General features: G+C 41.7%; 1 protein-coding gene across 4 annotated transcripts in view; it reads left to right on the top strand.

The window, feature by feature from the left end:
* LOC149195646 (uncharacterized) overlaps nt 1–24,414 on the top strand; it is a 452,486-nt gene that overhangs the window by 14,633 nt on the left and 413,439 nt on the right. For 3 of the 4 annotated variants that reach the window (XM_089408655.1, XM_089408653.1, XM_089408654.1), the window contains exons 3-4: nt 8,455–8,633; nt 8,839–8,919. In XM_089408655.1, the coding sequence (XP_089264781.1) occupies nt 8,455–8,633; nt 8,839–8,919 (260 nt within the window). The remainder of the gene's footprint in view (nt 1–8,454; nt 8,634–8,838; nt 8,920–24,414) is intronic. The other variant, XM_089408656.1, reaches the window with a different exon arrangement.

Here is a 24,414-nt window from a genome sequence, read left to right as displayed (position 1 = left end):
AAATTCTCACAATAATTTTTCTAGTATTTTCCTCATATTAGATTGCCAGTTGGGCATCTAAATTATTGTACTCAGAATTGTTGCTGAAGAATAATAATAAAACCCTCATTTGCTGCACTAGTTTTCCTGCATTGGATTTTTCCGGGGACAATTGTCAAAAAATAACTGTGTCAAAATTCTTGTGTGTGTGCTAGAATTTCTCAGTTTTCAGTATTTTATTTTCCGCAGTATTTTTGCGGTGAAAATTGCAGTTGTGATTTTATTTGTTGTTTGCCATAGCAAATAAACTACATAATTAAATTTATAGTTAGAAGGGTACTTTCCAGTTACTGCAATAGATAAAAATTTCACACCTTACTTTTCCAAGGGAAACATCTTCATCAAAGGTCACATCCCAACTGAACTCAATGTTCCTTTTACCTGGCACATATATCCTGTGAGCTTTAGAATTTTCACAATAGCCAACAAATGTACCTTTCTTTCCTAAAGCCTTTAACTTTGACCTCTACTCTTTTGGTACATGATAGAGACAGGGCAACCAAATATTCTCAAGTGTCCAACTTCTAGTTTCACACCTGTAAAGACTTCTTCAGGAGTCTTGTCCATCAAGGCTTGATGAGGGCTTCTATTTTGGACATATACTGCAATATTTGTAGCTTCTCCCCACAGAAACATAGGAAGTTTTTGATCATGAATCATGGCTTTGGCTGCTTCCAAGATGGTTTTGTTCTTCCTCTCAACAACTCCATTTTGTTGAGGGGTGTCTGGAACAATCACCTCTGTCTTAATTCCGGCTTAGTTACAAAAATCCTTGAAGTCATTTGAAGGGAATTCTCCTCCATTATTTGTCCTTGGATCTTGATCTTCTTTCTAGTTTGATTTTCCACTAGAGCTTTGAAGTCCCTAAACATGCTGAAAGCTTGATCCTTGGTCTTCAAGTAGAAGATCTAAGTCTTACAGGAGAAGTCATCAATAAAGATCGCATAGTATAAATATCCTCCAAGAGATGTCACTGACATGGGCCCACAAGGGTCAGAACAAATGAGGAGGGAATGGTCCCTTGACATTCTTGCCACTAGCACATCCCTGACATACACCTTCATGATCCACTTGAATCTTGGGAATCCTTGAAACCATCTTGCTCAAGTTAGGCAAAGCCTTGTAATGAAGGTGAGCAAATCTCCGGTGCCAAAGCTCACACTGATTAGTGGTATCATGGACCAATGCTTGAATTGGTCGTCCACAAACTCTGTATAGGCCTTCATTTTTGACACCAAGTGTGAAGGTTGCCCTCAAGTTAGATCTCCTTGGCCAAGCAAGGACTTTTCCATTAATGAATGCAACTCTAAACCCTTTGTCTTCCATGGCAGAAATGGAGACAAGATTCTTCTTCAAGCTTGGCACATACAACACATCTTGTAGATGAATGGTTTGACCAGAATCCAAATGAAAAGAAACAGAGCCAGACCCTTTGACAGGATGAGTAGAATTATCCCCAAGTATAATTTTCAAATTAGTCTCCCTCTCAACCAAATTTGAGAGGACTTCACGATACCCAGTAAAGTGTCTAGATGCCCCACTATCCACCAACCAACTATCAATGCTATCTGAAGATGAGCTAGAAAGTGAAACAACTAGAAAGTGAAACAACTAGAAAATATTCAGATTGAGTATTAGCAACATTATCAACATACCTTGCATTCTTGGACTTCTTTTGAGGGTTTTGAGACTCTTCAACACTTGCATGGGAATCAAGACCTCCTCTTCTCCTTTTACTGCTGAAGTTGTTGCTGTTTCCATTGTTGTTGTTGTTGGGCCTTGGAGCACTTCTTCTTTCAGGACAATCTTGGGTTGTGTGGTCAAATTTGTCGTATTTATAGCATTGGACTTTGGACAAGTCCCTTCTATTATTGTTGAATGTTGGAGCTGGCTTCTTTGACTTCCATTTGGAAGGTCTTCCTTTCCCTTTTCCTTTCTTGACATTGGTTACAAAGGCTGTAGGTTCTCCCTCTTCTTGTCTTTGAATTCTTCCTCTGGAAATGAGCTTGGATTCTTCTTGAGTGCAAGAGCCCAAGAGTTCATCAAATGAAGGGAGCTCCTTTCTGCTACTAATGCCTGTTATGAATGTCTCCCAAGACATGGGGAGTCCTCCAAGGGTCATCTGCACAAGCTCTCTATTAGGTATGATTTCTCCAATGGAAAGAAGCTGATCTCTTATTTGAGAGATTCTCATGAAGTAGGTTGTTATAGATTCTGACTTGGTCATCTTGATGTCACGGAGTTGACTCTTCAAGGAAATGATGTGGTTGAGATTGTTGACCTCATACATCCCAATCAATTTGTCATACATCTCCTTTGACTTCTTCAGCTTGGACACATAAGTGATGAGATGATCTCTGAGAGAATCAATGATGATCTTCTTAGCCTTGATCTCACCCTTCTTGTACTTGGATTTGACATTGGCATTGGTATTCTCAAGAAGTTCATCTACCTTGCCCTCTGCATACTCCATTACATCATTCTCTTCAAGAGTAAGGTCCAGTCTAGCCCTCCATGCTGCAAAGTTGGAAGCATCATTTAGCTTCTCTTCAATCTTGAAGTAGGAGGAAGTCATCTTGTCCAAGCGAGTTGATCACCTATCAACAAGAGAAGTATCTCAAAGGGGTGTTCTCTGGCCTCCAATGGCTAATCTTCACCTCAACTTTGATCCCATGTTGATTTTTCACATGTTCTATGTTGCAATAATTACTTAAAACCTATGTCACAGGACACGTCCCTCACGGTCTCGTGTCCTCCAATTAAGACACGTGTTTTGGATGTGGCGAAAACGTGCCCTAATGCTTTTCACTCTTAGGAAACGTGTCTCGTGAAAAGTGACATTTAAAACCTGCAACATGGGTTTTTTTTGTCATTGTTCGCCACCGAAGTCGAGTTTGCTCGTTTCCAAAATCAAATTTGTTGTGAAATGTGAAGAATTCCATCATATTCGAGCGCAATTCTCACAACTTCACATTGAGAGCACAATTCACAACTTCACATCCACCTAGCCCTGGAGATGCACGAGACGAGCATTCTCGTGCTTTGTCGAGAGTTTGGAGCACTTAAATTTCTTGTAAGTTGTGTTAAAGCCTATGGAACTTAACTTTATTATACACCAGTGACCACATTTTATGACTAGTAACCATGTATAGATTGTGTGTTGAAAGAAAAAGCCCAACTCCCTGTCATGTGCTCACTCCTCACTACACCTTCGAGGTCTAAAGGGAGGGAAAGCTCGATTAATGCTCTGGTCAATAGTGAAGCTTGAACAAATATAAATTTATAATTTATAAACTACCTTATGTTAAGTTTGAACATGATCGAACTTGTTTGAAGTTATTAACATATGTTATAACATGAACAATGAGCATTGAACTGTGAACATCAATGATGTAGTCAATTAATAAACTAACTAGTAAATTACTAAATAGTAAATAGTGTATACTAAATACTAAATAGATATCATCATGATTCATATCTATATGGATCAGGCACTATCTTTTAGTATTTTTTTAATATATATATATATATATATATATATATATATATATATATATATATATATATATATATATATGTCCCTTGTGTCTTGTTTCCAGGGTCGCTATGTCTCGTGTTGAATACTCGTATTTACGTGTCCTTCGTGTCTCGTGTCCTCGTGTCATGTGACTTAGCTTAAAACAATTTCATTCACCCCAGTAATAGTGAAGCAATTATAGATAGAACAATAAACAACAATGCACAATAGAAGATAGCCAAGCACATTGAGACACATTTTTGGTCAAAGACCAGGGCAAAGCCCCACAACGTGGAAAACCCATAATCAATTCTTCTTCTTCTTAGATATTCATCCAATGTTCAATTGAGATACAATCCAATAATACATCCATAAACCAGTCAAAGTCAAACCTTTGACTTTCCAAGTCAACCAAGTCAAAACCATTCAAATGAGAGAGAGAGTCAAATCTGGTCAATGATCACAGTTTGCAATAGAGGGCCGAATTTCGGTTTGTGGAAGCTTGATCAACCATAGTCAAATAGTCCTTGCAATTCTTAGTGAAAGTCAACAATCAACCTTGTGGTCAACACCCAAAAAATAGAGTCAGAGATTTGGTCAACGCAGCAGAATATTCAGCCTTCTTTCCTAAGTCAAAACTTGGTCAAACAGAGTCAAAATCTCTTGCAACGTTCGGTCAAATGCCATAGTCAAATCCTGCGGTCAAACCCTAGTCAAAGCTTGCAGTCAACCTCAGTCAACGTGCCCAAAACTAAGGTAATAAATGCAGTCAAACACAGTAAAAGATTCCTAAAATATTTGGCCTCCCAAGATAGTCCAAAAACTCGGTCAAACCGATCCAACTAGCCCAAGTCAACGCAGGTCAAAAGAGAGAGAAATATGTTGGTCAACACAAAACAAAAAATGTCTCCTTGCTCCTTCACAGTTTGAAATGCTCTTGCAATTTTAGAATGAATTGATGTGATGTGAATAGATGCCAAATGAGGGTCAATGATGGTCTTAGGAGGTGCCATTTCCACTTGAGGGGCCGATTTGTCCATCTTGAGGCCGACTTGGTCAAACCCAAATTTTCAGTTGTCTCCATGATTTTGATAATGAAAATTCCAATTGAAGCTGCCATTATGAAAGACTCGACTTAAGAAGAAGGCTCAAGCAATGATGAATAGGTAATGCACTTCCCTTAAACAAGTCAAACTAGGGCACACTAGACCTAGGGTTTGAGTAATAGCATGGAAAAAGGAATGTCCCAAGGTCAAGGTGTAAAGAAAAGGTTTCCAACAATGAGTATTAGCACAACAAAGGCACATGAAACCTTCAACAAGCCCTCAAGTTGAAGCTTAACCAAACTAGGGTTTCTCCTAGGGAAAACAATTAGGGCAAGAGAAATTATGGATGAAAATGGAGAGATTGGCCACCAAGAGGAGGGGTTTTGAGGAAATCACTTCTACCCTTGTTCTTGAATCCCTCCAAGTCCCAAAATTCCTCTTCCAAGCATATTTGCACTAAGCCCTAATTGGGCCGCTTGGCCTTAAGAGGGTCGAATTAGAGAAAAGAGAGAAAATTCAATTTGTGGATAAAAGATGACTTGATCACCAACAAGACATGGCCAGTCCCTAGTCCTAAGGTTGATGGAGTCTATGGATTCTTAAAATTGGCTAAAACTAGAGTTAGGATGTCTTGATACCCTAGCAACAAAACCCTAACTATTACCTTTGTGGGATCAAAATTCACTTGTGAGAGCTAATGTAAGGTTCAACAAGGGGATTTCCATTCACATATCATGCAATGAGTAATGCATGCAATAATGAGACCTAGCTTCCATACAATTTATCTTCAATAACAATAGTGCAATAGAAAACCCTAGATCATCAATTTATTCCATACATTAGACATAAAATCAGAAATTTTCAATAATAAAGCACTTACAAGACAATATGCATGAACAATCCAATTATTGATCCAAGGCAACTTCTCCAAAGACAAGAATATAGCTCCAATACACAAAATGCTCCATAGATCACATCTCTCCAAAGGTACAAGAAGGCTGAAATTCTCCAAGAGAGGCTGAATTGTCACAAGTGATGATGATTGAAATGAAAAGTCCTCTCCTCTATTTATACGAAGAAGAGTCATAATATTAGCCTACAAACCCCTAATGACAAGTAAAATTACAAAAGTGCCTTGGGTTACAAGCCAACCCACTAGCTCTCAACATAAATGCTAAGAAAATCGCACACGTGTGAGTTGTGAGGCTTATAGGGCTGATGTCATCCATAAAATGAGCTCCAAATGTCAAGCGTTGATGCTACAAGGTGCCAAGTGTGATGTAGTAGCATCCTAAAACCATGATTTGAGGGTTGGCCCTCAAATCCTTATCAATAGTTCTCTGTGGTCCCAAAATCCAGCTGGGGCACCACAAAGGGGGCTCCATGGGTCTCCAACTATTGATAATGTCCATCTCTACTCCATCATTGAGGGATTTCTAGGTGCTGCTAACCCTCCAAAGTCTGTGAAGATGTGACCATCCTCGTCTGGGCCCTGAATCAACTGCCATCCCTTACATGGTGATAAGGTCGACCTGGGGGCATGCTGGGTCCAGGTTTATTATCCTGAAGAATCATTAAATGTAGCGCAGAGAGGCAGAACGTCCTGGGTGTAGGAGGTGCCCAGGATCATGTGTGATGTGCTACTGCTGTTCGGAGGTCCAAGGCTCTCAATGCTTCACCTGTGGGTGCCAATATACTTCTCTGGTGGACTGGTTATCTATGGGTAAGGTGCCTAGGACGTGGGCTATTGAACCACTTGATGATCATAACATAAAGTCCAGTCAAAGAAATCAGTCATTAGGGATAATAATCATTATTGTATCTAAGTGAACCAAACTTGAATGTAATGGGCTATTCAACACTTCAAATAAGGATTCCCTTCCAAAATCATGGCTTTGAACTCGCAATGGTGTTTCCTCCCTAGGTAGGAGTGGCTAAAGGACAACCCTATTAGGTGTTCCCAGCCACTAAGGGGAAGCAACGTTTCCACTGCAAATTTACTGTTTAAAAGTTGAGAATACCAGCATATTTATTTTCAGAGTTTCAAATTTTAATTTGGGTAAAATTTATTTTCTAGACTAAATAATTGTGAGAAAAATAACTTAGATCTGGTGTTAAAATTTCAACAGATCAAAGAAGTTATTGTCTACTTTACAAATAGTTATTCAGCATTATTTTCACAGTTTCAAATTTTAATTTGGGTAAAAATTATTTTCTAGACTAAATAATTGTGAGAAAAATAACTTAGATCTGGTGTTAAAATTTCAACAGATCAAAGAAGTTATTGTCTACTTTACAAATAGTTATTCAGCATTTTTAGGTTAACTTTCTCTATTTGCAGCATGCTTGCTGTCTGCTTATTTGCTATTTGATTTCCTATTTATTTCCAAACAATAGTTTAGTTTGTGGTTATATTTATATATTCTATTCGTTAGTTGATACCTTTATTTGCAATAGGTAGGTTGAAAATTTCATCCAACACTGGCTCTCATCTGACTGATGAGTCAATTGTCAAACAAGTGGCAAATGACTTGCCATACCTGGCATTAAGTGGGGGCCAGTTGCATATCATGCTTTTCAACGTTATGCCTCATTTTGTGGCAGCTTCAAAAGTTGATTTTTGGAGTGTATTTTAGAGGATCATGTGGTGTATACAAGACGCATAAGATTGTGAGATTATGGATAGCAGATTGGAATATTTTTGGCAGATTGACTTCTACTATTATCAATTCAGTCAAGGTGGAATGCAGGCATCTTCTAAGACACATCTTTGTCCAAAGATGTTTGTAATTAGGGACCCTTGTGCCTTGATGCCTCCACACATTAGACTTATGCACTCGGCCTTAGTCCCTCTGTCCTGATCTTCCCTTTCACCCCACCATCACCATCTTCCATAGTTGCAGTCCCTTCCTCTACATCCTCACCCTCCACACCAACTTCCTTTCCCTTCCATGCGACTTCCCTGTCCTGTTCTGCTCTCAAGGGGAAGGTTGTAGGAGTGGTTTCCCTTGAGGTCAAGTGATTCTAATGGGCATAATCCCTTTCTTATGTTCAACCACACTTGAAGCTATATCAATCAATGCTATTCCATTTATCATATGCCTTAATGAGTTTATTGAATTACTCTTGAAGCTGTAAATCAATCAAAACTCTTTGATTTCTTTATCTATCTTAATGTTTGTGATTATTGTTAACTAAGGCTCTATTTTCTAAATGGTTTTTGATCATATAAGATAGGAGCTACCCTTCCATGTGTGTAGAGACTAAATTAGAAAAAAAATTCATTTCTTTTATTAGAGAAACATGCATAGAGTTGTTCAATATTGAAGAGGAATATCAAGTAACCCCTCATTGTTCCACAAGTATATTGCATTAGATATACATGAAATTATGCTAAATCCTTTTAGTATTAATTTCTGTTTTGTACACTTTCTTGATTAATTATATATGTTGTAACTTATACTCTAGGACACTGATGTCAATTCTTCATTTCCTTCTCTAAGGAGAACCAATGCGACTACAAATGAAATTTGTTGCTTCTTTTCCAGTGGATTAGGGTTTCAGCTCCCCTGGCTTGACACTGTTGTGTTCTTTGCTATTGCTTTTGCACTACACAATATTGTTTTGTTTCTTTATTATCTTTCCCCTTCTATTTATCATGGAAGTTATTTTGGTATTTGAATTGTTTCAAGTCTTATAACCAGATCTTTACTGGTTTGCATTTCCAAGTTTTATACCCAATTAATCAAGACAAACGACAAAATTTAGTTACCTTTGATGTCTTTACTAGTTCTTTAGTATTTTAAATAATTGTGCAATTTCATGATTGCTGTTCACTTTTATCATGGACAGATAAAAGGGAAAATACTAAAGCAACTCCATCAGATGCTGTGGCAGGCACGGCAGATGCACACTCTATAGATGTTGTTATTCTGTCAAATGGTCCTGGGGAAGTTGTAGCATGGGTAAAGCCTGTAGTACGTGCTTTAAGGCAATACTTCAAGGCCAAAAGATCAAACCTACGCATCTCGGTATGCATGTTGTTTGTGAAGCACTTAATTCTATGTTAGTCAGAAAAAAATATGGGGAGCATGAGACTTAAATTTCAGAATAAATGAGTATTTACTCATCATTTTGCTTGTCCATTTGAAAGATTGTGACATATTTGCTTTGTTAAATTAAAAAAAATAAAAAATGTGATGGCTAATATTATGTGTCACATTTTTTGGATACTAGGTTCTCCTCTGTCCATGTCCTCATGCCTCCGGTGGAGAAATGAAAGTCATCCAGTCTTTTGAAGAAGTCGATAGATGTCTTGTAAGTAATAAAACCATCTAAATTATATAGCCATGTTTGCCAATTTAAGATCTTTTAACAGAAATTATCATCATGATATCTATGCCTCATTTGAGCTTTAATTAAGCTAATCACCACTGGAATGTTTTTTTTTGGTATTTTGAAAATCATGCAAACATGTGTTACTTGTGAATCTATATTGGAGAAGCTTTTGTGTAATCACGACATGAGATTTCACAATAGAGTGTAAAAAGTCTTAAATTTGTGTAATCATAAGGGTGTAGGCAAAGTTGGAGCCTAATTAAAAGGAAATACCCTATTTATTTGGAAATTTGGGCTTTGTTACCACACAATATAGCAAGGCCCTAAGGAAGGGAAACCTAAGGGACAACTACTAGACTAAGTGACAACAATGGGACAATGACCCACTATCACTTAGGTCAAAGTCCCCTGTTTTTTACAGACTTTCATTGATGGGAGGAGTCCTAGCAGGAAGGGAATCACTAAGAAAGAATGGATCAATGATTTAGGTATAGCGTGATTCCACCAAGCCCATTCAAGGAGAGACACAAAAATGGCTCAATGCTTCAAGGAGGCTAACATGCTCTCGAAGAAAGGCTTTAAAAAGAAGAGATCAAGACTTAGGGTTTGAGATATGATGATGGTAATGGGCGTTCCTAAGGTCTAGACTTTAGGAGATGTAGTGTTAGAAAATCAGAAAGACAAAAATATTTTCTTATGTTGATAATTACTTGTGATATCTTTGTGTTCTTATTAACTTTCTTATGTTCTTTTATCTTTGTTTCATCAAGCAATCATCAAAACAAAACATGAAGATTAGGGACACCAGATATAGGTGCTCAGTTAGGGCTAAAACCCCTCCATAGGGGAAAACCCAATCAAACTCTTCCACTAGCAAATTCAAGTTGAGATAGACCAAGACCCTAGACCAAAATACTTTCCTTCTCCACCAAGTCAACCTTCCAATATGATTCAACAATCTTTAGTAGTTTCTTCTTATCCAATAGCTACAACCTAGCAATAACCCCGAATTTCTTCCCTTAGCAACTCAGAATTTGTTAATTTTAGGTATGTTCTATGCTTAGAGCAATTTATTTCAATTTTCACAGTTAGCTCAATATATTTTCCAGATTAGCAATCACATCAGCATTAAAGTAAACTACAGATAGAATATAAACATAAATCACAGAAGACAAGCCAAGACAAGAGCACACAAGATGTGGCGCTAGCCAGGGACAAACCCCAATGTGGGGAAACCCTTGATCAATTCTTCTTATATGTTCTTCAATAGTTCAACAGAGAGAGAGAGAGATAGTACGTTTACAACATAAGTCAACACTTTGACTTATCTAGACAAGAGCATAGATCATCTCTAAATGATGATACATGAGATCAGTTGATGACATGTTGCTTCAACTAATTCTCCAAGGTGACTCCTTCACCTATTGTTGTGCTGCATTTCGTCATCATGCTGCACCTCACTGCGCTGCACCATGCTGCACCCATCATCACTACGCTGCATCTCATCACGCTTCATTAATCATGACTGTACCCATCACTGTATTGCATTATGTGCCATTGCTGCACCATGTTGCCATCCTGACCTATGTGTTGGCTGCACCTTACTTGCTTGTTGTCCCTTGCTTGCTTGTTTTCCCTAGCATGCTTGTTGTCCTTAACATTCTTGTTGTTGCATGCTAGTTGTCCCTTGCATGCTAGCTGTAACATTGCATGCTTGGTGTATTTGCTGTTAAGTACCATACAACTGTCCCAATGTTAGTTAGCTGTCCCATGCATGCTGCTCTCCTTCAGAGATAGATGCTCCGGCTATTTCGGCAGTTCTCGGTAGTTCTGGCAGTTCCGGCAGTTCTGGTTGTTACCAGCGGTTCCGGATTTTCCGGCAGTTCCGGTAGTTTCGGCATTTCCTGCAGTTCCGGTAGTTTCGGCATTTCCGGCATTTCCGGCAGTTCCGGTAGTTTCCGCATTTCCGGCTTTTCCGGATTTTTTGGCAGTTCTGGATTTTCCAGTAGTTGCGGCTTTTACGGCAGTTGCGGCTTTTCCGGCAGTTGCAACTTTTCCGGCTTTTCTGGCAGTTCCGGCTTTTCTGGCATTTCCAGCTTTTCCGGCAGTTCTGGCTTTTCCGGCAGTTGCGACTTTTCCGGCATTTCCGGATTTTCCGACAATTTCGATTTTTCCGGCTTTTTTGGCAGTTTCGACATTTTTGGCTTTTCTGACATTTCTGGCTTTTCCGGCAGTTTCGGCTTTTCTGGCTTTTTCGGCAGTTCTGGCTTTTCCAGTAGTTTCGGCTTTTTCGGCAATTCCGACTTTCTGCCCTCTGGATCAGGGCAACGTTATTCCTTAGGATCTCTCCTCCTACTAAAACCCAAAGACAAGTAGAGAGAGGAAGAGATCCCAAGTGTGTTGAAATGACTTGAAGGCCACCTCTATTTATACTAAAACGTTGAGCACATGTGGGGTTTATTTGGTTGCTGGCCGACCTTGACAAATTGTCTTATAACGCAAATAAATTCATAACTCCATGAATACTTATTGGAATCGGATGATCTTTAGATCAATCCTACACCTCTCAATAAGAGGGATCCAAGAAAAATATCAGTTGCCATAAATAAGATGACCCACATGGAGTTTGGCCCTAGTTTCCAATTTTAACACTCCCTCTCAACTAGGGAGAACTCCATCCATTGATCCATATGTCTGACTGTACTATCTCTGCCATCAGTGCCTTGCACTGCTCTGATCTGCTGAGCTCTGCGTTGCTTTGATCTGCTGAGCTCTGCTATGTGAACCATGAAGAAGAAGAATTGATCGAGAATGTCTCGACCATTCTCTACTGACCCGAAATCAGTTTCATCTCAAGAGAGTGTGTCACATCACTCTTACTGACCCGAAGTCAGTTTTATTGATCCCAGATCAATATCACAAGAGAGTGTCTCAAACCACTCATACTGATCCCAGATCAGTTTCATTGATCCCAGATCAATGTCACAAGAGAGTGTCTCAAACCACTCATACTGATCCCAGATCAATTTCATTGATCCTAGATCAATGGAGGTCATCCTAGCATAGGGAGTACGGTAGATATAGCGATGCATCCATCGATAGTACTACTATGGTCCCTATCCTCATTTCCCTGCTCATTGATCAGATGAGAGGTACTTCCCATGAGTCCCAGACTGCATGGGTAGGATGCCTCGACAGGAGAACTAATCATCCTGTCCACAGGAGAACGAATCATCCTGTCAGTGGATGCCACGGAGAACTAGTCATCCTGGCTCACAGGAGAACTAATCATCCTGTTCCACAGTCACCACAGAGAACAAATCATCCTGGCCCACAGGAGAACTAATCATCCTGTTCCACAGTCGCCACGGAGAACTAATCATCCTAGTCCACAGGAGAACTAATCATCCTGTTCCATAGTTGCCACGGGAGAACTAATCATCCTAGCCCACAGGAGAACTAATCATCCTGTTCCACAGTTGCCACGAGAGAACTAATCATCCCGACCCACAGGAGAACTAATCATCCTGTTCCACAGTTGCCACGGGAGAACTAATCATCTCGTTCCACAGTCGCCACGGGGTATCACAAGGGAAGGTTGAACTTGTCATCTTGTACATAGCGCACCACTAGGGGAGGGTGAGTCGCCCTGTGGTCGTATGTTGCTCCAGTAAGTACCCCAAGACCCCCAGAGCTCCCAGAGTTGAATGCATGCAACATGCAGGACCCTTATAAGAAGGTCTCTCAATGACTCCAAGTCGTTCGGGAAAGTCACAAATTTGACCTTTCCTTGGATCTTTGACAAAATGTTTGCGACATGTACATCAGTCTCAATGCGATGGAGCCTCCTCGCTCATCGACTTACCATATCCCAGATAAGGCAGTATCTGATGTCTATCTGCTGGAGCAATCATCGAATACAGGATTCCTCAATAATCGAATCCCCCCTCTGGTTGTCACAGAGAATCACAGTGGTATTCATCACGTGTACAAACAACTCACTTAAGAGCTTCTGCAAATGTGCATCTTCACACGAGATCATACTTGTAGCTATGTATTCGGTCTCGGCGGTGCTTATAGCAACTAACTTCTGCTTCCTGCTCATCCATGATATCGAAGCAGAATCCAAAGAGAACCAACACTGAGAAGTGCTCTAGTGATCCTCCACACTGCCTGCCCAGTCAACATTCGAATAATCATGCAGTTTCATATTTTCGGCAGTGTATCTCAATCCATGAGATATTGTGCCACGAAGATATCTCAGAAGATTCTTGGCACCAATCCAGTGAGGTTCAATCAAATATGAGCTCACCATTCTAACTGCAAAACATATGTCCGGACGAAAGTTCACGAAGAACATCAACGCGAATGAGTTTATGAAACTCAGAGGCATTTCCCAAATCTGGTCCGTCATCACTACCATATAACTTCTGAAAGTTAAGATCCCCGAGGTAGTCACAAGCTTGCAGTTTATCATTCCACATCCGGAATCCAACTCCCTCTTACTTCTGCAAATGAGAGGGTTTGCACCTGTCAGAAATAGGTCATCCTCATAAGGTGTCGGTATGAGAGGTCTATCATCCACAACCTTCGGGTAATGGTTTGGATCGGTTTGACTCCTAGTGAATCTCAGCTTCATCAGACAGCTATCAATCCTCTCATACTATTCCCGGGGTGTTTTGCTTCAAGCCATAGAGGGCTTTCTTCCACCTGTATACATGAGATTCCCGATCATGAATCTCAAACTCCTCGCGTTGTTCCAAACCTGTGGACCTGCTAAATGAGGGGAATGGTCCCCTTATAAGACTTTCCTTCGGTACATCTTAGACATGTACCTTCATTCTCTACTTGAATTCAGGCATCCCTGTCACCATCTGTGTTAAAATTGGCAACCAGGGCAAAACTTCATGTGGGTCATCTTATTCATGGCTAATAATATTTTTATTAGATTCCTCTCGTCGAGAGGTGTAGGATTGATATAAAGATCATCCAATTCCGATAAGTATTCATGGAGATATGTATTTATTTTGATTATGGAATTATTATCAAGCCGACCTACAACTCATGTAGGCTCAGAAGCCCAACAGCCGCATCTATTCACCCACCAACGTTGTGTATAAATATAAGAGGACTTTTCCTCATTTAGACTCACTCATCTCATCACATCTCTCTCTCTCTACTGCGCAGATATGAGTCTCTTCTCTACTGCGTTGAAATGGGTCTCTCTCTCTCACACATGTGAAATCGGAAGCTGTTGAATTTGAAGCTGCAACTGCAGAAGTAAAGATTGACTTGCGTGGCCTAGAAGATCTCCTCTTTGGAACTGCGCTGTAGGTTCATCTGAACCTCCTTTGAAAGCCGCAACTTTTGGTGGTGGAATGAAGTCAATCCGACGAACGGTTTGCAAGATATCGACTGCCCTAGTTTGAAGCCGGAAACTGCTGAAACTGAAGCTGCAACTGCAGAAGTAAAGATTGACTTACGTGGCCTAGAAGATCTCCTCATCTGAACTGCGCTGTAGGTTCATCTGAACCTCTTCTAGAAGTCGAAACTTTTGGTGGTGGAATGAAGTCAATCCGACTGTCGGTTTGTGAGATATGGTCTGCCCTAGTTTGATAATGAAGCCGCTAATGCTGATGCTACTGATCTAGAGTTTGCTACTGCTGATATGAATCAGATTTATTGTACTATTTCTCTCTGCTGAATTATTGAAGATAAAAGAAGATTTGATCAAAGGGTTTCCCCACACATTGTGGGGTTTGTCCCTGGCTAGCTGCCTCATCTTGTGTCTCTTGTCTTGGCTTGTTTTCTATCGATCGTTTAATGTTCTATCTGCACTTTACTTTATGTACATGTGATTGCTAATCGGTGGAATATAATAAGAAAAAGAAGTAAACTGTTATAAGCATAGAACATACCATAACTTAACATGGTATCAGAGCTGAGGTGAAGACAAAGCCCGAGCAAGAGCAAGAGCAATCATTGAAGAGAAGATTGGCAAGGCTATCCTAAAAGAACTATGGGGTCCTCAACACTCTTTCCTGCCGAAGACAAGCTCCGTGAGAAAGCTGACTATCACGGATGGAAGATGTCTATCGATCTAACCCTTGAAGATCAAGGAGTGCTGGACCATGTAAGAGGCAATATTGTTGAGCCTTCATCAAATGCATCTGCTGCTGCCTGGAACAAATGGAAAAATGGAGAAGTCAAAACAAAGAAGATCATCCGGGACTCTATCGACAAGTGCTTGGTGGCCTACATCTCTGATCTAGACACCTCCAAGGAAATCTACGACAGACTGGTGAGTTTATTTAAAGTTAATGATGCAAATCAAGTTTTGTTTCTTAAAAATAAGTTGAGGGAAATCAAGAAGGGTAAAGATGAAAGTATGCAAGCATACTTAAGAATCACCGAGATCAAGAACGATCTCCTATCTATTGGGGAAACCATTACTGACAGAGAAATGGCACTCACAACTCTCGGAGGATTACCATCTGAATGGTATGTGTTCAGGACTACTCTTCTGAACAATAATGTAATTCCTAGTTTCGAGGAATTAATGGCTAGATGCATTCAAGAACAAACAAGGGTAGAAGAGCAGGAAATGCCCTTGCCTAAAGGTCCTCCTGCTGCTTTTTCTTCTCATGCTAAGAAAAGAAATAATTCTGGGTCTAAATCGAAAAGAAAGGCTGGATTTAAGGGTGGAAGAAAAGGACGATGTTTCATTTGCAATAAAGCAGGTCACTATGCAAGGGAATGCCCTGATAGAAAGGACTCTCACCGTGACGATGATCAAAATCCCTCTCATGGTAATCGAAGGAATGGAAAATTCAACAACAAAGGAAAAAGGAATGCGGGAAATCAAGGAAGAGGGCAACCATTCAAGAAGGCTAGAAATTCCAGGTATGAATCTAACACTGTTGACGATAAGCAGGCTGAATATTATCTACCAGCTGCCCTATCTACCTCCGCTCCTTCGGACTCAATGGAAATTTGGCTCATTGATAGTGGTGCCTCAAGACACTTCACTGGTTACAAAGAAGTACTCTATAATCTGGTAGAGAAAGAAACTAACCTGGAAATTGTCCTTGGAGATGACATGAAATACCCAGTGAAAGGTGTAGGCAATGTTTCTCTTAAACTAAATCAAGGTAATACGATTCACTTACAAGATGTATTATATGTACCTGATCTCAAAAAGAACCTGGTATCCATCTCGGCAATGGAAGACAAAGGCTATAAGGTAACCTTCAGCGATGGTAAGGTACGCATATGGAAAAATAATGTTAAAGATGCTTTCACTCTTGGGTTTCGAGTTGATTCTTTATATCAAGTCGGTGGAAGTCCGCTAGGTGTCATGTCTTGTGACACAACGCTTCAGTCCGAACTTTGGCATCGGAGGTTTGCCCACCTTCATTACAAAGCTCTACCCGATGTAAGACAGATGGTAACAGGGATGCCTGAATTCCAAGTAGAGAAAGAAGGTGTATGTCCGGGATGTGCCGAAGGAAAGCTCAAAAGGGGACCATTCCCTTCAAGTCAAAGCAAGACCTCCGATATATTACAACTAGTTCACTCAGACATATCAGGTATGATGCCTGTGAACTCCTTGGGAGGATACTCGTATTATCTCACTTTTACAGATGACCATTCTCGAAAGACCTGGATATACTTTTTGAAAAAGAAGGATGAATTGTTCCCTTGGTTCCGACACTTCAAAGCCCTAATCGAGAATCAAACCGAAAAGAAGATCAAGATCTTAAGAACTGACAATGGGACTGAATATGAATCTAATGAGTTCCATGATTTTTGTAAAGAGGCTGGCATCAAGAGGGAGACTACTACACCATATACTCCTGAACAAAATGGTGTGGCAGAAAGGAAGAACCGCGCAATTATGGAAGCTGTCCGGGCCATGCTACATGATCAAAGTCTTCCTAAGTTTCTATGGGCTGAAGCTGCAAACGCTGTCGTATATGTACAAAATCGATGCCCTCATCAAGCATTGGGTTCCAAGACTCCTGAAGAAAAATTCACCGGTAAGAAACCTGATGTTTCTCATTTTAAAATTTTTGGAAGCCCTGTATACTTTCATGTGCCGAAAGAGAAAAAAAATAAATTGGGAGCATCTGGAAAGAAGGGAATTTTCGTGGGCTATGGTGAAAATACTAAAGGCTATAGAATCTATGTAGCTGGTCAAAGGGAAGTCATAATTAGTCATGATGTCACCTTTGACGAAGATATGGCTCTCAGCAAGGTGATCAATCTTCCGACTTTGAGGAGCTCTCAAGAAGCCGACACCAGGGAACCGAAAGAAAAGGATGATGAATCAATGCCTGATGTAGAAGAACCCATGGATCCGATTGATCCTCCTTCATATGAGCCTTCCTCTTCTAGGAAGAGGCCTTCATGGCTTAAGGGGTTACTTGATGATGCTGAAGGACATGCTGCACCCCGAGGAACCTTTCGTGAAAGTAAGAAACCTAATAGGTATCAAGGATACCTGACCATCATCATACAAAATGAGCCTTCGTCATTCTCAGATGCCGTCAAGCATCAAGTATGGAAGGATGCTATGACCGAAGAATATGAGTCTATCATAAAGAATGATGTTTGGGAAGTAGTTCCCAGACCCCAGGTGATCCAGGTGGATGTTGGTGGCCACCCACCTATCCCATTTTGACCCCCACAACTGTCTGTTACAGTTTTTTTGTTTCCTTAATTATAGCACAATTTACTATTTTTAGCAGTTTTTCGGGTCCTAAACTTCCGGAGCCGTTTTGAGGCCCTAAACGACGTTTTTTGGGAAATCCACCGCCAACGATTTTTCTTTCTAAAAATTGTATTTTCCGTTGTAGTCCTCGGAGAGATCTTTCCAACGGGCTATCATGCGCGTCAAACGGAGATAGTACGACCAATTCGTGACCCCGAGAAGTTGATGTACCAACTTACCCAAAAACGGGGCCCACAATTTGGCATTCCATCTTCTAGGGTTAGGTTTTGGAATGTGAAGGGTTTTCCATTGTTTCTCAACAATAAATAGGCCCTCGAGCCTCATTGTAACACAGTTCGAAACAGTTCAGAGGCATGTAGCCGACACATCTCTTCTCAGAGATAAGCTACCATCGCCCTAGCTGGGTTATTTCTATTTGTAAGCATATTTCAGTATTCTCCATTAATGAAATGAAGTATTATTTCCGCTGCATCTCTGTTTTTATGGTTATCGCATCTCTGTATTTATGGTTATCTCTGTAATCTATTGCGTTCCTGCTTAAATCCGGATCAGTGGTATCAGAGCGGTCTGCTTTTTTCTCTGTTTTTCTTTGCATGTCCCCAACGAGGTCGGGATATAAGGAGTTAGGGCTTGAATTGGTCGAACCTTTGCAAGACCAGCCTCGCAAATCTCGACGACCTCCCATGGCGGATGAGAAGAAAGACGAGGGGGCAGGAGATCCTATCAGAATCTTGCTCGAAGAAGCCCTCGAGCGACAAAGGAATGCGATGATGGATAGCTTTGCGCAGATCCTTCAGCGGCTACCCAGAGGCGACACATCGGCTTCCAACAGCTACTCTGGAAACGCCACACCGTTTAAGGTACAAGTTAATTTTGAAATCCCCATATTCGAGGGTCAAATAGACGCGGATGCCGTAGATAAATGGTTAAATCTGCTAGATGGGTATTTTTCTGTTCATGAATTTTCAAGTCGGGAAAAGATTGTTTTCGCTCTTCTCAAAGCAGCCCCCCACGTCAAGGACTGGTGGGAAACATACTGCGAACAGAAGGATGAAAGTACAGGCTCACTGCTTTCAGTCGCACCCACTTGGAATGACTTCCGGGATGCCATCAAGGAGCAGTACTACCCTGTCAAAAGCTATGAGGACAAATACATCAAATGGACCACACTGTGGCAGGGACGAGACCAAGATGTGCCGGAGTTCACAAACATTTTTCATACCCTTCACACACAATTGGGTATCAAAGATTCTGAGCTGCATCTGGTACTCAAATACCGTGGCTGCCTACACAGATACATCTAGGAAGAGATGGAGTTCTTGAACATCTCCTCACTCGGCACAGCATACCGATACGCTGTCAAAATCGAGCAAAAGTTCAAACAGAAGAAGCGAGACTTTGGATCTGCAAATCCAAAGCCCAAAGGACAAAGCCAAGGCGGGGTGACCCAAGACAACCCGTCGAAGCCGCAAGAAAAGAACAACACCACGAAGCCGAAGAAGGACACAGGAAAGTGGTGTGAGTTCCACAAGAGTCCCACTCATAACACAAGTGAGTGTCGGACCAAGCAGTCGCTGGTGGCCGAGTTGAAGGCTTCCGAATCAGATGCATGTTCAGACTCTGAGTCAGAACCCGACAAGGGGAATGACAAAGGGAAGCAAATCATTGATGCGGATCCCAGCGCCACTGTTGCTACTGCCAAGATCTAGAAAAATGAGCCCGAAGATCCAGAGGAGGGGGAACGTCTTTTCCACTCACAGATGTGGGTGAAGGGTTCACCGCTGCAATTCATTGTCGACAATGGCAGCCAAAAGAACCTCATTTCAGCAGAGGTCGTGAAGCGGTTGGGCCTACCAACTACACCACACCCACAGCCGTACAATATCGGTTGGCTTCACGAAGGATGAGATCTCAAAGTTCGCCAGCAGTGCTGCCTTCCCTGCAGCATCAAGCCCTTCATAGACGAGGTATTGTGTGATGTTACACCTCTGGATGTTTGTGATGTACTATTAGGCCAGCCATACTTGTGGAGGCGACATGCTGTGTATGAGTCAAGGCCTCGCGCTGTCATCATTTCTTTGGATAATTCATTATACAGGATACCAGAGGTAGCCCCACCTATCGCCACCTCTTTGATCACTGCTAAGAAAGGCAGCAAGCTCATCTCACAGACTAGGAAATTTATTTTCTGTCTGGTTCGCTCCCAAAGTAAGGGGAAGATCATTGCTACATCCATGACCCCCGCGAAGGGTTCCTCCACACAGCAGCAGCAACAGAGGGATACAGTCGTGACAGAACACATGAACAACTTCTCCTTACCCGGAGGGGTACCACACAAGTTTCAGGTGGGCGACAAAGTTTGGTTACATTTGCAGAGGGAGCGCCTTACCAGAACCCATCAGAAACTCAGACCACTTCGACATGGTCCTTACACCAGTAACAAGGCTACGGGAAACAATGCTTTGAAGCACAACATTCCTCCATTCCTTCGCTTGCACCGAGTGTTCAATGTGGACCGTCGCCAACCATGCTCCCCACCATTTCTGGACACATCAGAGATTGCAGAACAGCTCACCAGAGACCCAGCTCAGCAGAAGCTTCCTCATCTCAGGGAGGAACTCAACGCAATGGGGACCATTGCTTCCTAAGGGGGGAGGAATGATCCAGGTGGATGTTGGTGGCCACCCACCTATCCCATTTGGACCCCCACAACTGTCTCTTTCAGGTTTTCTGTTTCCTTAATTATAGCACAATTTACTATTTTTAGCAGTTTTTCGGGTCCTAAACTTCCGGAGCTGTTTTGAGGCCCTAAACGACGTTTTTTGGGAAATCCACCGCGAGCGATTTTTTTATTTAAAAATCGTCTTTTCCGTTGTAGTCCTCGGAGAGATCTTTCCAACGGGCTATCATGCGCGTCAAACGGAGATAGTACGACCAATTCGCGACCCCGGGAAGTTGATGTACCAACTTACCCAAAAACGGGGCCCACATTTTGGCGTTTCATCTTCTAGGGTTAGGTTTTGGAATGTGAAGGGTTTTCCATTGTTTCTAAACAATAAATAGGTCCTCGAGCCTCATTGTAACACAGTTCGAAATAGTTCAGAGGCATGTAGCCGACACATCTCTTCTCAGAGATAAGCTACCATCGCCCTAGCTGGGTTATTTCTATTTGTAAGCATATTTCAGTATTCTCCATTAATGAAATGAAGTATTATTTCCGCTGCATCTCTGTTTTTATGGTTATCGCATCTCTGTATTTATGGTTATCTCTGTAATCTATTGCGTTCCTGCTTAAATCCGGATCACCAGGACAAGACTGTTGTTACTTCCAAATGGCTTTACAAGATAAAGCATGCAGCAGATGGAAGCACGGAAAAGTATAAGGCTCGTTTTGTTGCTCGAGGTTTCTCCCAAAAGGAAGGTATAGACTATGATGAGATATTTGCACCTGTTGCCAGATATACGACCATCCGCTCGATCATAGCCCTTGCCGCTTCACAAGGATGGAACCTACATCAGATGGATGTCAAGACTGCGTTCTTGCATGGCTCGATCAAAGAAGAGGTCTACGTGGAGCAACCGGAAGGATTTGAGATTTATGATCGAAAATCTCATGTATGCAGGTTGAAGAAAGCTCTTTATGGGCTGAAGCAAGCACCCCGAGCATGGTATGAGAGGATCGATAGCTACTTGATGAAGCTGGGATTCACTAGGAGTGACGCTGATCCTAACCTTTACTTTAAGGTTGAAGATGACAAGCCTCTCATACTGGTGTTGTATGTGGATGACCTCTTTCTAACAGGTGCAGACCCTCTCATTCACAAATGTAAGAGGGAGCTGGCCTCTGAATTTGAAATGAAAGACCTAGGACTGATGCACTACTTCCTAGGACTTGAAGTGTGGCAAAATCCAGGAGAAATTTTCCTATCTCAAGGAAAATATGTGGTGAAGATATTGGAAAGATTCGGAATGGTGGATTGCAAGCCTGTAACTACTCCGATGGAGCTTGACTTCAAGAAGTTAAGCGGTAGTGCTGCTGGACCTGTTTTACGAAATGATACCGAGTATCGGCAACTCGTCGGAGCATTAATGTTCTTAGTGAACTCCCGTCCAGATATATGCTTTGCAGTCAACACGTTGAGCCAGCATATGGTTGAACCCCACCACATACACTGGATTGGTGCCAAGAATCTGCTGAGATATCTTCGTGGCACTATCACTTATGGGTTAAGATACATTGCCAGAGATGTGAGACTATTTGGATACACAGATGCTGATTGGGCAGGCAATGTGGAGGACCGTAAGAGCACTTCCGGGTGTTGTTTCTCCTTGGGATCTGCTTCGATATCCTGGATGAGCAGGAAACAAAAGTCGGTGGCTTTGAGCACCGCCGAAGCAGAGTATATTGCTGCTAGCATGGCTTCTTGTGAGGCAGTTTGGTTGCGAAAGCTCTTCAGTGAGTTGTTTGGATTCACATTGGATACCACTGTGATCCTTTGTGACAACCAAAGTGGGATTCGTTTGTCAGAGAATCCCGTATTCCATGATCGCTCCAAGCATATTGATATCAGATACCATTATATTCGAGATATGGTGCAACGGGGAGCTATAAGGCTCCATCATATCGGTACAGATGAACAGGTCGCCGACATTTTGACAAAACCCCTTGGGAAAGTAAAATTTCTGACTTTCTGTGAACAACTTGGAGTTGTTCAAAGACCCTCCAATGAGGGTCATGTATGATGCATTGAGCTCTGAGAGCTCCAGGGGGGTGCGGGGTGCTTCTTGGAGCAGCATATGACCACAGGATTATTCACTATCCCCTGGTGGTATACATGTACACCCCGTGGCGACATTGTAGCAGGATTGATGTGTTCTCCTGTGAGGCCTGGATTGATGTGTTCTCCATGGCAATTGTAGCAGGATTGATGTGTTCTCCTGTGAGGCCTGGATTGATGTGTTCTCCATGGCAATTGTAGCAGGATTGATGTGTTCTCCTGTGAGGATAGGATTGATTAGTTCTCCTGTCGAGGCATCCTACCCATGCAGTCTGGGACTCATGGGAAGTACCTCTCATCTGATCAATGAGCAAGGAAATGAAGTTAGGGACCATAGTAGTACCGATGGACGCATTGTTGTAACTACAGTACTCCCTACGCTAGGATGACCTCCATCGATCTCGGATCAATGATACTGGTCTGGGACCAGTGGTAGGAGTTGTACCATACTATGACGCTGACTTCGGGTTGGTTGAGACTGGTCTGGGATCAGTGGTACATACTCTGAGACTGACTTTGAGTCAGTGGAGGATGATATTGGTCTGGGACCATTGGAGTTGTACTCACTATGACGCTGACTTTGGGTTGGTTGAGACTGGTCTGGGATCAGTGGTACATACTCTGACACTGACTTTGAGTCAGTATGATACATCCTCGATCAATTCTTCTTCTTCATAATTCGGACAAAAGCAGAGTAGAACAAAACAGTACAGATCAGTGCAGGGTAGAACAAGACAAAGCAGAATAGACAAAATAGAGTAGAGCAGGGCAAGGGTCAGGCTGTACAAGGCAGTACATTTGATGGATGAATAGTAACGACTGATAGACAGATTGCAGATGAAGTTCTCCATGGTTGAGAGGGAGTGTTAAAATTGGCAACCAGGGCAAAACTTCATGTGGGTCATCTTATTCATGGCTAATAATATTTTTATTAGATTCCTCTCGTCGAGATGTGTAGGATTGATATAAAGATCATCCAATTCCGATAAGTATTCATGGAGATATGAATTTATTTTGATTATGGAATTATTATCAAGTCGACCTACAACTCATGTAGGCTCAGAAGCCCAACAGTCGCATCTATTCACCCACCAATGTTGTGTATAAAAATAAGAGGACTTTTCCTCATTTAGACTCACTCATCTCATCACATCTCTCTCTCTACTGCGCAGATATGAGTCTCTTCTCTACTGCGCTGAAATGGGTCTCTCTCTCTCACACATGTGAAGTCGGAAGCTGTTGAATTTGAAGCTGCAACTGCAGAAGTAAAGATTGACTTGCGTGGCCTAGAAGATCTCCTCTTTGGAACTGCGCTGTAGGTTCATCTGAACCTCCTTTGAAAGCCGCAACTTTTGGTGGTGGAATGAAGTCAATCCGACGAACGGTTTGCAAGATATCGACTGCCCTAGTTTGAAGCCGGAAACTGCTGAAACTGAAGCTGCAACTGCAGAAGTAAAGATTGACTTGCATGGCCTAGAAGATCTCCTCATCTGAACTGCGCTGTAGGTTCATCTGAACCTCCTTTGGAAGCCGAAACTTTTGGTGGTGGAATGAAGTCAATCCGACTGTCGGTTTGTGAGATATGGTCTGCCCTAGTTTGATAATGAAGCCGCTAATGCTGATGCTACTGATCTAGAGTTTGCTACTGCTGATATGAATCAGATTTATTGTACTATTTCTCTCTGCTGAATTATTGAAGATAAAAGAAGATTTGATCAAAGTGTTTCCCCACACATTGTGGGGTTTGTCCCTGGCTAGCCGCCTCATCTTGTGTCTCTTGTCTTGGCTTGTTTTCTGTCGATCGTTTAATGTTCTATCTGCACTTTACTTTATGTACATGTGATTGCTAATCGGTGGAATATAATAAGAAAAAGAAGTAAACTGTTATAAGCATAGAACATACCATAACTTAGCAATCTGACTCACAGACCTCCGGTGCTATATGTCAATGGACATGATCCC

This window comes from Pinus tabuliformis, chromosome 2_2 (genome assembly GCF_031772625.1).
Source record: "Pinus tabuliformis cultivar Carrire ecotype Pingquan chromosome 2_2, CPIR1, whole genome shotgun sequence".
NCBI classification, from domain to species: domain Eukaryota; kingdom Viridiplantae; phylum Streptophyta; class Pinopsida; order Pinales; family Pinaceae; genus Pinus; species Pinus tabuliformis.
This window is presented reverse-complemented; position numbering and strand designations above follow the sequence as displayed.